The sequence below is a fragment of the Gasterosteus aculeatus genome, chromosome 17, assembly GCF_964276395.1.
Source record: "Gasterosteus aculeatus chromosome 17, fGasAcu3.hap1.1, whole genome shotgun sequence".
NCBI lineage: Eukaryota > Metazoa > Chordata > Actinopteri > Perciformes > Gasterosteidae > Gasterosteus > Gasterosteus aculeatus.
The window spans coordinates 15,246,394-15,261,567 of record NC_135705.1 but is presented as its reverse complement, the minus strand read 5'-3'; the positions used below and the strand labels follow the sequence as shown (position 1 = coordinate 15,261,567).

General features: G+C 42.6%; 1 protein-coding gene across 1 annotated transcript in view; it reads right to left on the bottom strand.

Annotated features, from left to right (window-relative positions):
- Positions 1 to 15,174, bottom strand: part of celf4 (CUGBP, Elav-like family member 4) — a 69,916-nt gene that overhangs the window by 42,377 nt on the left and 12,365 nt on the right. The window contains 2 exon segments of the mRNA XM_040203568.2: positions 9,399 to 9,445; positions 9,448 to 9,480. Of these exon segments, the coding sequence (XP_040059502.2) occupies positions 9,399 to 9,445; positions 9,448 to 9,480 (80 nt within the window).

The following is a 15,174-nucleotide window of genomic DNA, read 5'->3' as shown; positions in this document are numbered from 1 at the left end:
GAGCTGCAGAACCCCTGCCAGGTTACATGGAGGGACAGAGTGCTCTGAGTTACTGCACAGTGCAGCCACCCTCCACGGCAGCACCATTCAGAGTCCATAAAGCATGATGGATGGCCTATCATCATTTACCTTTTTGGTGACTTCTCAATGCTGTCACACCCCGCCAAGCACATGCATGAGAGGTGAGACACACCAAAACAGACGGGCAAGCGAAAGGCAGAGCAGGACGACAAAAAAGCCTGTGGACAAAATGATGCTGAAAGGAAGATATCAGAGTGACAGAAGGAAGAAGAGAGGGGACGAGAATGTGAGGGAGAGACAGAAAGATGAATGAGGGACCATCTTTGATGTTAGCTAGAAGTGATGCACACATTCACATACACAAACACACACACACACACTATCGCAAAATAAGCGTTTTCCGTCCCTTTCTCTCCATTCATGACAGCACCCCACACACGTAGAGGCTGTATTTAGAGCATGTAAGATCCACTGTCTCCTCCACTCTTCTCTCCTCTCCTCTCCTGCCCGCCATGCCACAGCAGGAGGGTGGGGGGGGGGGGGGCAGAGGGTGGGGGTGAGGGGACAGCATGAGGGGCAGAGAGCGCGCGAGAGAGAGAGAGAGAAATAATGAATACCAGATGTAGCACGATGACACAGTGATAGTTCACATGTCAGAGCGGGTGTGATATCAACAATGGGAACAAGAAAAGAGTAGGAAGGTTGAGATTGTATGTGTGTGTGTGTTTGTGTGTGTGTGTGTGTTTGTGTCAGGGGGAGGGAGTCGGTGGCTGGAAGAGTAAATAACTTCCATCCGAAGTTGCAGCTGTGGAGCTGGAGGGCAATTTTTTTTGCAATTCTAACCTCTTGAACCTTTGCCTCAGTTATGTCTCAGCCATGTATGTTGTGTTAAATGGGTTTAGAATTGGACTTCCAAAAACTTCACAACAGACCAAAAGTGAAGGGGCTGAAATATTGTATTTTTGTCCATTTTTACTAAATTTCCTAGCATGCAAATTAAGTGGTTTTGTGAGGAACCCTGTTTGTAACACAGTCTCTTAAAATGTTTTTAGTATCCATGCTAAGGCGAGGGTAATCCTGATGACTGAAACAGAATTATCAACTTCCAACTTGCAATGGATTGCAGCACCCACCGGATTGTCTGCGCTTGAAATGCATTGTGAGTAATGTTGCCGCTCTGTTTTTTCAGCAAGAAGCTGCTTTTTGTTGAAAAACGTGAGTCTGTCAATATTAAAGGGGTGTAAAGCTAAATTGTTGTGGTTACTTCTGTTGGTTATCTGCTCCTACAGCTTGTAGGATCAAATCTAGGATACATTTAATGAAGAAAGAAGCCTTTCTGATGCCTGTTTTATGCAAATACTCTTGTTTTTTCTTCATTTGAAGCTGTTATTTTGATCTCCAGAGTGAAAGAATAGCCACAATGTTGCAGATGCACAGAACATTTATAGGAAATGTTTCCACCAAATTTCTTGCCCCAAGGGAGAGAGAGAGAGGGTCTCTGGACAGTGCCTATTGATCTCCACCCAGCACACATCACCACAACTTTCACAAATTGCTATTGAGAAGTGACCTGTAATGCAATTACTGGCCAATCTGGGGCCATGGCTGCCATCAATTATTAAAAGCTGCCTGAGTCGTGGCCCGCTATCCGGCCTCAGCTGCTGCGTTGTGTCATTATCACATCTGCAGGCCACCAGCTCGCCAGCTGCTTTGGCGCCGTATGGAACAGGATTCCCGAGTGGGACTTCCCACTCTGCCGAACATATCAGACGATATGGCCAAATGAAGAAATTGAAATTGCTATATTATACATTCCAATGGTTGCAGTGAAGGTGAGGTGCAGAAGGTCACAGATTGAAATGTGTTTTGATTTTTTTTTTCTTTACCATTACCATGGAGCATGAGAAGCGCCAAAGAGAAAAATCCCTTTGTGAAAACCGTGGGGTTAGTTTCTGCTTTATAAGAACTTTTTCAAGAAGATAAGCAGCATTATTATTGCAGCGCGGCCATTGGTTCCTAGTTTTAGTTCCATTGTCGATATCATTATCAAATGAATGGCTTTGGTTTTTAGCCAGCTATGTCTTACTGTCTTCTAATAATTCACTTAATGTTTCCATCTTGCTACACTGTTGCTCTTCTGCAATCACTCATACCTTCTTTGAATAGTTGCTGCCATAAGGGTTATGATAAAAGAAGACAGCAATGCAAGCATTGCATGATAATTGCCCTCAGTTTTGAATTGACAGAATCATTTTTCTTTTAGTTGTTCTAATTAAAAAAGCCGTTGTTCAAACCGGGCTTGCAGTTTGTCTGCCTCCATCACCCATTGCAAAATCATTTATTTGTTGTCTAGCTTCACACAAAAGTGCACTTAAAAATACTTCTACCAAAAGACCAGCACTGCAATATAGACACAATTTTGAATTCCTAAAACTCTATGTAGCCATTTTTGAAAACAAGGTCTACCCAAAGGTTTATTGATTCAATAAAGTACCTTAAAGAGACTTCTAATTAAACCAAAGGGCTTATACTCCAATACTCTCAGTGAACTTTAATTTAAATTGGTCTAAGTGAAACTCACAAAAAGAACATAAGACTAATAGAGAGAGATGAGAGTACAAAATGCAGTGTTTGGTGGGCTTAATGCTGTACAATAAAAGCCAGAGAAAATGTATCCATTGAATGAGAGCAGACAACCGAGGGAGACACATGGGAGTAAAGCAAGCCACACTAATGGATGTCAAGAAAAAGGTATACAATATGGACCATAAAATTCCCGAATGATCAATAAAACACCACTCTGCTGGACACATAATAAGTGTGAAGGATTTGTTGCATTTTAGTGTTTACAGTTATCTGCTCCCTGTTCCTTAACATTTAATGCGCAGTGTGAATTAAATTATGAGGCAAGAGTAAACACAACAGACACCACCTCACTGACGTACTCTGCTACTGTGTGTGAGGGCTCAGAAGCATAAACAAGACAAAGAGACACAGCAGTGTGCCATTCAGTACAATATCCGGAAGAATCGCCAGGGCATTTCCATCAGCTGGAGTCAAGCCGACTCAATACAGGAGCAGCAGCAGGAGCTAAAACCGTGACAAATGACTATCACGGAATGACTATCACAACCAGCTTATGGAGATCTGTGTATGTAAATCTATGTAGCAGAGCTTTAGCCAGCCGCACACAGAGGCTGTTTAAGCTCGAGGACTGAGTCCAGCAGCCGATGCATCCTGTCCCCAATGACAGCCAAAACCACTGCCGGGTCCATATCACAGAGGAGGTATAGGGCTTTTTGGGAGGGGGGGGGGGGGGGTGGAGGAGGGTGTGTGTCATGAAACCATGGTAATCTCGCAAGAATTGGATCATGGATTTCTCTGGACTTACAAAAAGCTTGTAAAACTTTTTTTTTTAACTAAAAGTGAATCATATGGGCCTGAAAATGACTTTTTTTTATGCCACTTTCCGTTCTGGTGAGTACATGGAGTATTCCTAAAGTGCCAGTAGTGACATTAACACTTGTAAATGCTCAGTGGAGCGGCCTGCTGAGGATGAAGACTCACTGGTGCGCTGTAAGGCTACGCTTTCTTTTGGATCAATACAAACTCAAAGAAAGGACAAGTGCATTTCAGGCTGTGACAATAGCTCGAGCCAGTAATAGATTGAGATGCTGGAAAGAGCTATGGCACCTCTAAAACTTCTGAAATAGGGACATGCTTTTGGAGCAAACACAAACAATACGAACCAACATTTGGTTCACCAAAAAAATGTCCCTTACTAGTGTTTGGAATTGTTGAGACATCTATTTCTTCAAAGAACACAACAGACCTTTTTAGAACTGCTGGCTGAGAGCTCCATTCTTCCTGTAGCAAATTCATTCATAAGCGGAGAATACATTTTATTAAAAATGATTAAAATCTTGAATACATCAAGATTCGACGCATGTCTCTAAGAGGCGGGTGGAAATGGAGCATTTTGCCGCATAATCGTTCCGCGTGGGAGTTCTGGCCACAACACCGAACTTTCCATTTTACATGAGGTGACAACAAGATGAAAAAGCGGGTCGCTTCTATGACACTGCATGCACTTTAGTACGCTGGGACTGTTGGAAGGTGTGTCATTTCACATATGGATCGCCAGCCCATTGGCCCAACAGAAGGCGTGCACCACTTGTGAAACGAGTTGGACTGTTGGAGGAAAGTGAAGTGCCGCCTGCAGACAGACCATTTTTACTCATTTGTACAATCTGCTCAAACTCCACTTGGCAATGGGAGGTTGTAACATCAGGCCTGGAGCCCAATGATAATGGGAGCATTCAGACTTTATATGACAAAAGATGGCGTGTAGGCTTGTAATTATCTTTGTTACAATTATGGCACCGGTCAGGCTTGACCCTTTAAGCGCTTTAACCAAAACGACACTGCGTGGCAAAGAGTTTGTGGACACCTCGTTGCTGCATCAATATGTGATGGTTGTACGTCTCATTGGAGCATTTCTGCTAAGATGCTGCGTTTTTGAATTTAAGGACCTACTGGTTCAGAGGTTCACTTTGGTTGGATTAAACTGACTGCTTAAACCCACATGTGCAGAAATCAATACATGAATCAATCAAACCAAATGGCTATGGGCATCAATCTTTCGCTATGCGTTGGACAAGAATTTGGAAGCTGGCTTCCATTCAGCTGTAGCATTAGGAGATTTGGTCGCTGATGTTTATCGATAACATCTGGCTCGGATTTAATGTTCCATTCCAAAGGTGTTCAGGTCAGATGCTAGTTGCAAGTCCTTCCACTCTGTTATGTTAAAAGATGTAGAAAACATTTTACCTAGTTAGAATTTGATTATTGTCTCAAATACCCGTAGCATTAGATTTAGCTAAGGTACCTGGACCAAACCACAAAACACAGTACAATAACTATAGATCATGTGTAGGACGCATTCTGATAAGTTTGAGGATTTTATCAACAAACAGTGGTTGATTCAGAATATATTACAAACCCTACTTTCAAGAAGTCATTCAACTTTGTACCGTCTGAGGGAGAAACTAATTTTAATTTTAATTGCAGGCTTAAGAACTGCCAGATTCAGGCTGCATGCTGCCTCACTTAAAAGCTTTTCTGTCGTTTGGACACTGGATACGGTTGATTCTTTTGTCACACTGACAACTGCCGGTGGCTGCTTCTCTTTCTTTGCATTGTTGGCAGACAAAATATCATTTCTAATTAAGTTTATAAGTTTACAATATATGTGCCTCCCTATTGATGCTGTGCATTGCTCCAGAATACTCTCAGTGACTGTGGATCCATTTGTTGGCGTGTCTTACATTATGTGGCAAAAGGTTTTCTTTTGGATAAGGGTGATTAAGATAGTTGATAAGGCGATGGCTTGGGAAGAAGGGGTTGGGGGGGGTTCAGCCTCAGGTCATGCAGCATTATTCATGTGGACGTGCAGCTATTCCTCCTGCATCCAGGTATTCCTCCTAATCCAAATCTACGAAAAGGAGTGAACTACCGTATTTGTGGATGATTAAGGGTAACAAATCATAACAGAGCACCTGCAACCCCTCCCTCCAAACACCCCTTCACCTGCTTCACCTGTGGAGCCTGGCAGTTATTGACCAATGAGGGCGACTTATTGAGAAAAAGCTGCCATGAAATTGGGCCGCAGCAGCCAATCAATGTCATAGATTTCTTCCCCTGGCATTATCTCAGCTGAGAGAAGTGGGAAGGGTGAAAAAAGAAACAGTCACAAATCAGTTGGTGTGGAGGCACCTCGACTACACCTCCCTCCATCCTCCCACTCTCTCCAACCTTACTTTATCAAACCTTTCCTCTTTCTTCTCCTGCTATTCATTTTCTTTTCAGACTTCTCTGTTCGCCGTGGGCTAAAAACTGTGTATATGTGCTCCATTATCCATTATGTGTGTGTGTGTCAAAGGCTCTCTGAAATGACGCATTGATTCACAGTGTTCTATATTTTCTCATTTGGCTCACTATTACAGTGCAATTCAATCGACACCGTATTAATCTCTCTCTCTCTCTCTCGTGCTCCCTTTTTTACTCTCTCCCTGCCCCCCCTCACCTTTCTGAGAGTATCATGTTTATGAATGGACTCGTTTACAAGGAGTCTTATATTGCCGAAACGGATTTGTTGTGTGAGTGCCCGCTCTGTGGTATTCTTTGTACCTGCACATTATTCTCACATGGAAGGCTGTGCTAAGTATTTGTGAGTACATGCTCTTTTAGTGCACTGCGTATGGTATATGGGGCATGTGGCATTGAGTACAACAGACTGTAAAGCTTAGTTAATGTGTGTGTGTGTGTGTGTGTGTGTTTGTGTTTATATATGTGAGAGGATTTGCTGGAGAGTATCTGTGCTGGGTGATTTGTACACACACACACACACACACACACACACACACACACACACACACACACACACACACACACATACATACACACACATAGAAACACGTCCTCCAACTATTGAGGACTTTTGCCAGAATCAATAAAGCCTTTTTAATGCCCTGCCGTAGTACGAGTCTGAAACTGGAGTGCGGGATCACATATAAATGGGAGCCAGGATCCGGTGTTTGGGACGCGCCTCATTTTTGGCCTGTCTCAGACAAAAAAACGCCATTTATCTGCCCACTGGCTGCACTTTCCCTTGTGATATCTGTCATAATATTGACTGTGACTGTATATTTCCAGGAATGGGGAGGTTATGAAACAGGCAGAAATCCCGGCAGTTGTGGTAATCTTGTGTTTTTTTGGTGACTTGTCTCTTAAGTGAAGCAGTTGATCAAAAAACTTAAAAAAAACTAAAAACCTAAAAGAACTACTATTCTAAATAGTAGACTCACCTAAAGTTTGCACTATGGTGTATTATGTTAAAAAGCAGAATATAACACAGATAACTATCCGATCTGATTGGCTCACTCACTATTCAAAAACGAATGGGATCAGGAACTAAAAGAACAAACACAGATTTTGGACATCCATATTATTTCATTGTTAAATCTTTTTTTAAATCTAATTAGTGGAGCATAATGAGTACATCATTGTTTACAAAGGCAGCCATGGCCCCCTCTCTTTCTGTCAGACTTCATAACTTACCAAAACCTTTAACGCCAACAATTCTTTTTTAAGAAAGCCACTGAGTTCATTTAAACGTATCTCTTAAGTGTTTTGAACGTCCTCCAACTATGGGAGGGTTTCTGTGCCTGGAGAGCGGATGTAATTACGTGAGCAGCATAAATCATACATCTGTGTAGTTTGAGCACTACAATGGAATGAAGGATACGAAAACAATTTGTCATCTATCACCAATTGTTCAATATCAGTGTCACTTTAATATCAGTATTTTGGATTGTCGCCTGTTTACCCAATTTCTCCCATAACACGGCACCTGCTCAGTTGTACACACACACACACACACACACACACACACACACACACACGCACAACGCAGCATTTACTACTTTCTCTGAGCTAATAGCCTACAGCCATGCTTGCAGGACATTTCCTCCAGGAAGCCAAATCCCCTCTTCTCTCGGCTCACCTGACAGAAAAAGAAACAAGACGGCGGAAAACTTTTTGATGGGGACCAACTTTGACAATAAAAAGCGCATCAGGATGCAAAGAGAGGGAGAGAAGAGGCTTTAAGAGGGAAAAAAGGGATTTCATGGTGGTTTTGGTTGTGTTGGACTGTGGGTGGGAGATTGATAAAGGATGGAAGCAGGGAGAGAAGAAGGCAGGTGAAAAAAAACGCATGAAACACTGAGGAAAGAGGGTGTAGTCGTGTGTCATAAAACCTCCCACTGTTTTCCCAGGGCCAAGTCCTCGCCCTCTTTCTAATGAACTCATTTATTCTGTTTTGCTGACTTCACCCCCACCAGTAAAAGGAGTCTGTGCACCTCTGCGTGCACTGCTGCAGGGTTTGAGTATCTAGGTCTGTCCTATGGCATTACGTTTGTTTACTAAACGCTCACCATCGATCAAATGCAAACCTGAGACTGTCCTCCACTGGCAAATTAGCATTTCCTTCTCAAGCAATGTTGAATGCTAGTGACTGATTAGATGTTGTTGATGCATTACTGTGTAGCTTGTCAAACCGAATACTGTCTTTCCCTTAAAGATGTAAAGACTGAATCTTTAAAAAGGGGTTTCTTTTGTGGCCATACTTGTCAAACAAAAGCAACAAAGTCAAAAACATCAATCGACAAAATCGCATTCTGGTTTTGGCCAAATATTTAATCTCTCTCTCTCTCTTTCTGTTTCTCCCTTCCTTCTTTTCTCTTCTTTTTCTTTCTGAATAATATGCCACTGGGAAGTGTAAAAAAAAGAAAGAAACGGGAGCACCGATCCCCACTCCTCCGCTCTTCTAGGCTGCACGTCTGTGATGTCATAATCACTCACATCAAAGGCTGCGCGCTCAACACGGCGACTGTCAGCTTCCCTGGAGGCGTCATTAAAAACGAACAGAGCAAACCGAGCCAGGCCTGACAGAGACGCATCAAAACTTCCTCACGCGCACATACGCAGACAGGCGCAGACGGGCGCACACGTAGGCGCAGATGTGTGCGCATTCAGATGTGCACGTTCCCGCTCAAATATTGAATTGTTTCCACAAATGAAAATGCTCACAATGCACATAAGTCTTCATACACACACATACACACACACACTCACAACACACAGACAACCAGTCACAGAAACACACACATGGTAACAATTGAATATCTACCTTTTCTTTACGACAATGTCAAAAGTCCCCAATCCTAGCATGTGTGCCAAGGACTTAAATGAGACACGAGTTGCTGCCGCTTTGAGTGGCGTCATGCGTCTCATGCGTGCATCTGATGCTGTGATGTACATTCATGATGCACAGTCGTGTTGCAGAGCGTCCGCATGAATGTACAAGATAGCCTAAATCCACCAGATTTCACGCACATGCACACAGACACACACGCACACTAGTTTACACAAACAGGAGGATGGACTATAAATAGGATGCCTACAATGCGATGCTGTGTGTGGTTCCTCCCTATGGGTTTGTGCGTGTGTGTGACTGTCAAAGTGAAAAGAGAGCGAGGCAGTGAAGGGGGGGGCGGGGGGGGTTGTGTGGCAGGAACAGGATGGATATTTAAGAGAAAGGGAGGCTGTGCTCATGTCTGGTGTACAGCCAGTGATGAACAAGATATGACAAGCATGCCAAAGACAGTCAGACCCCCTTTGATTTGAAATAAATATGAAGCATTTTATGTGAGAGACAAGCATCTGTGTTCGTACGTGTTCACCGGAGTGAAGCCAAGAGATGATTGTGAAAGATTCTGCTTATGGGTCCAACATGGGGTTCCTTGTGTACGACTTACCCCTGGCAGGGTCTTCTGCTCGTGCAATGCATTCTGGGCTTTCAGGCTGACTCTCTGGCACAGTAGGTGAGGAAGGCACAGCCTGAGAGAAGAAAAGAGAGATTATTATGTTATGTGTATTGAAAAAGGAAGAAGAGAAGAAGAGAGAGAGAGAGTGTGTGGGGGGGGGGGGGGGGGGGGGGAGAGAGGGAGAGGGGGGCTGCAGCAATCACTAGCGAATAGCCAAAAACAACCACACACACACACACACACACACATGCAGTGTGCCTGCAGCCATAGCTCTGAAACTCTGTCTACATTGCCGCTCTGGGAATTCGCTTGTGTTTGTGTGCGCGCCTGCGCGTCTGTGCAAAGTGAGCAGCATTTCGGCGACAGAACAATTGGAACATTCCTATGTACACAAACGCAATCCATAAAAAAAAAAAAAAACAGTAAGAGTGAGACCGAAAATTGCGTGAGAGTCATTCAGCAAAACATATCAAATCAGATTGAGCTTCCTCGCTGGCAGTCTGACATAGCGGTTATCCATTCGTCCATCGCACTCTTCGAGCTGCTGTGACAGGGATAGACATTTCCATGACAGCCCCCCCCCCACCCCCCTCCTCCTTCCCCTCTCCTCCCTCCACCCTTCATTCCTCCGTCTATCTGCTCCATATGTTCCGAGACTACCCACAATCCCCATGTTTTGTTAGCACCTGGGCTGACATGTGGGGGTGGAAGGAAGATGGAGAAGCAGGAGGCAAGAAGGAAGAGGAAGAAGAGGGAGCCGTGGGGAACTTGTAAGCCGTCCCTCGCCACCTCCTGTTGACAGCAAGGCGCACGCCACTGTCACAGGGCTGACAACGTGTCAATCTGCAGATCAGGCTTAATGATTCATGTGTTTGACAGTTCAATAAAACACATGGATAATTTTACAATAGTAAAAAAATAGTAAATAGTAAAAAATAGTACACAATTACATTTTTTAATTGTGTCACTGCAGATTCAATTATTTTATGCATTTTTGCAGGTGCTCTGGATTTTTCTCTGGCTCTGAAGAAAATATTTCTTAAACTATTATTAAATATTTAAACTGAATTCAATACAATTCAGGGAAAGAAAAAAAAATGATACACAAGGGGTTGGGCAGATTATATTAACAGACATTTGGAGCATTTGGAGGTGCCAGTGAACAATGAGCTAGAATTTTTTTATTTTTGGATCACAGAAGTCGCCTCGCAGAGATTAACAAACTGCTCCAAGCATCTCATGCAAGTACAAAGAGACAATGAAGCAGAGTTTGTTCTGGGAACATCAAGGTCTCACTATTATATATCACAGAGCCCTTCCCTCATAAAACACAGCCTTAATGCAGTTTAATGCCAATATCTCTTCCCTGTTCACTTTGTTCTTCTTGCATACTGGAGGCTATTTATTGTTAAGGGCAGCCCCATTTACTGTTGTATGTAGAAGCAGCATGCCTTCGATCCCCTTGGCTCCGTGTCTTTAACCCCGGGGCGTCCTGATGGCGGGACACCGGGGAGCTCCGCCTGTTTGTGTTTTTAATTAACGGGCCTTTCTCTCATTAGTCGGAGTGGGAGCTGGCCACTGACAGCTGCGCTACCTCCTCATCCTCGTGTTAAAGCTACATGCCTGCACTGTCCCGAAGGAAGCGCGAGCGAGCCCATGATTCACATGCCTGACACTCATTTGCATGTTTGTAGAACGCCCCCCCCCCCCCCCCCCCCCCCAGCATCCAGTATATCCAGCAGCAAAACAAGTATTCTGACTCAGCAATACCACAACGTAAATCTGCTCCTCGTCAGAAGGCGTCCCTTGACCTCAGCTAGGGAATTAAATATTTTTTTTTTACAATTTGCTAATGACATATTTTCAAAGTTGGAAAATGATTGACTAAATGTACCTGTTGATAACATTGTTGAAAGTCGAGTCCTGTGCACTCCTGTGCCTCTTATCAATTATTCTACTTATTTTAAAGAAAAATGTCCAGAGGGGAAGTACACCGCCTGGTTTGGAACCACTGTATTCATCCATAGAAACTGTCATGCTCAATATGATGTATAAAAAAGTGTAATCTCTAAATTAGAAAATATATTGTGGACTAAGACCCAAATATGTTCCTCTCTCATGTGGGAATGTAGAATTATAGAGTACAACTGAAACCAAAAGAACAAAGTAGAGTACAACTACCTCAACATTGTGCTTTAGTGTTGTACGTCTATTTACTTATCCACCACCAAGTGCACACGCACACACACACACACACACACACACACACACACACACACACACACACACACACACACACGTATGAAGAGGGGAAGCTTGCACGTACACATGAATACGAATACAGTCACAAACTCTCTCTCTCTCACACACACACACACACACACACACACACATGAAAAGTGACAGTCAACAAAAGTTCAATTTATCATCATTGTCACAAGTCAGCTGCTGGCAGCGGCTATAGTATCTGACTAAGACCCATATTGGCCCTGGAGAGAGAGATAAGCTGTTTGTTTCTGCTGTCAATGCTGCCAATTTGGTTTCCCATCACTTCAAATTCAAATCAACAGCAGCGCAGAGGGGATCTGAGAGAATGTGTGCGTGTGTGAGACAAGAGGAGGGGAGTGGAGAGGCGAGAGATGGGGGGGAGAAGGGCGAGGGAGCAGAGAGAAAGAGGGGGAGGTGAAGAGCAGAGAGGAAGAGCGGAACAGCGAGGGTCGGTCGGTGAGGGAGGGAGAGAGGGAGAGAGAGTAGATAAGATCACCTAGCGTCTGTGAACACCATCCCCCTGTGTCCTACACTCGCTTCTTATCTCCACCGCTGCAGACACCCTAAAGGGACACACACCCACCGAGAGCTAGAGAGACAGGAAAAGAGAAAGAGAGAGAGAGAGAGAGAGGAATGTGGAGAAGATGAAAGAAAGCAGCAAGGGAATGTTGGAGACTGACTGGTGGGGAAAGAAGAAACCAGCTGTTTTAACGTTGGACCGCGTAGGTTAGCCTTGGCCACGTTGGCTGCATTTGATTTGCAAATTTGCATTTGCTGTTGTTTCCAAACAAGTTTACCGTTAGGAAACCACATATATCTTATTTATCAATTAATAATATTAATATTCTCAAGATCATATTTTAATCCATCATTTACAACTAATAAAATAATAATTCTACTTGTTGTTGTTATTTTACTTACTCTTGTTTTGCGCTCTGCACTTTCTACAGAAGCCCATAAAGGACATAAAAAAAGAATTCTGAGAGGGCATTAGTCATTTGTCATGATGACCACTGTTCCTCTACATGCTCAGGACACTTGATATATTTCAGTAGGTTGTAATTTGCGACAATCACCCACAGATGCCACAAAGTCTTACCCAATAGAGCACATACTCTGGCTTGCTGTGTCTATTCGCCGTTTGGTGATTTCATGTTTTTTCATCAGCCTAATGCTGCTCGATAGAGACCTGTTGTGCAAGCACAAGTTGCTTGCACAATAATAATAATAATAATAATAATATAATAATAATATTCAGTCCTACTATCATGTAGAATTAAGGTTATAAAAAAAAAACAAATTCCCTAAAACAATAGAGACTACGACCTCTCTGACCTCAGCGGTAGCTACAGCCCTGCATGGGAAACACTCTCTTAAAATTCCCCTTTGAAACTAATCATGATGGTATTAAAAAACTGACTACTAATGAATTCTTGAATTAACACTTTTGAGCATTACTGGACACATGAATCACTTTTCACCAGCATGCATTGCCTGTCGCCACCCAAGACTTGAGAGCTCGGGGACTGTTATTGCACAGAATTCTCTAATTATTTTGTGCCTATTAATTCAGGGATTGTAAAAGGCTGACATAAAAAGTTCCCTCCTCTCACTCTATCCTTTTATTCCGGGCCACGGACGGGGAAGAAACTCCCAGTGATCATTTAAATATTTCAGAACATCTTGGTGAGAGCCTAAAAACAGTCAATAGCATTAAAAAGCTTTATCCACGACACCGCTGAAACTCCACGCTGCACCGCCCGGAAACTCTGCCGCGAAAAAACTTTGTTTGAGGCTGTCCAATTCCAGTCAGTCAATAGAAATCTCCACATCTCCTCTTACCTCAGTTGTGTTAGCACTTATCTCCCATTGAAAAGGTTGACCAAGGACAGTCTTTGCTCAATAAACAGAAGGATGTTTTTCTTTTCCTTTTTAAAAGATCAACCTTCAGACAAGAAGGTTCTGGGTGGATTTTTGTGAGTGCTGAGGCTTAGATAGCGCTCTCACTCTTGAAATGGGTCAGAGTGAAGATGGAGGTTCTTGACGCATGTGGTCAGAGAAATAGCGTATAAAGCTTTAGTGTTTTAGTCATATGGTGAAAACTAAGTGAAAAAAGGAACAGTAATATGTGTTGTGTTAAACAATTTAGTAGCTCTTGTACTTGTGATTGTACTTGCCATGCGATCGCTGATGTAAAGCTTATCAACTTCAAATTAAATGATAAAAGTTCCATTCACAAAAATACAATGTATAGAGCAATTACAAATAACTATTATTTTTCTAAATGTCAAACGCGTCTTACCATTCCAATGTCTCTGTGGAACAGTTCCTTTGCGATACTCCTATATGTTCAAATGTTTTGGATTAATTAAAACTGTAGACTAGTCTATCTTAAATAACTTCAACTTTTAGATTTCAATTCACCCATCAAAATGAAAATCATAGTAGAAGTTCAATAAATGGAGCAGCAGTAGCTCATGTCCCCTTCACCTTTTGTTGACTTTTCAGATTATTAGAAAAGAGGATGGAGGCTATTTTAGGGGACAATCATCCATGCAGGCACACAACTGTCTCCCTGCATAGTCTGAGAATCAGTAATTGGCAACTGTAAACTCTGAATAAATAGAAAAGTCCTTTGAAGTCCACAATACAAGCTCACTGAACACTACTGTACTCTTTGTGATCGGAGGAAACAGAAAAAGCTGTAAAGACCACTTTTTTTTTCATTCTTTAAAAAAGGTCCTAAAAATGAAGGAGCTGTTTCATGGACTAATGAATGCTGGTTTGGAGTAAGATATGATTTCAGCAGAGTGAAGCCGAACTAAGGGGCACTATTATGCAGTTTATAATGTAACAACAGTCCCAACTCTCCTATAGGCGACTTGATGCAGATCCCTAAGAATCCGTAACATGGAAACCGAGCATGCCACTGAAAAAAGCCAATAACTATTATGAAGCATGGAACTCAAACTACTGTACATCTGCACCTTTTTACCCCCATTCCTAAAAGTCCAGGACATAGTCATTCAGAACAATATCGGCTCTAGGTGTTTCTGAATTGCTCTCCGGGTTAAGCTTATGAAGATCTTCAAATATAAGTTATACTGCATCCTTGGCAGATACTGGGCTCTGATTAACTGTTGGTGAGAGCAAATACATGTTCCTAATTATCTATTTCCTGCAAACAGTTATATCATCATACCAAATGAATATGCTACTTTGCAGAAATAAGAAAAATGTGCGAGCAACTAGTGTAGAAAAAAAATGGTAGAACTTAAAATAAAAGAAAACCTCAATAATTAAATGCCACACTCCCGTATCTGCACACAGTGGTACATTTAGGAGGCAGTAAAGTATTAAAAGAAAAACAGAAAAAAGCCCTAGAGAGTCAGATGCGGGCAACCTCCATATTAAAATGCAAGCAGTGACCCAAAGATTAAAAGGTTTAAATAGCAAATTAAAAATGTTGTCCCACACTTTGACGCAAGCATAGATGGAT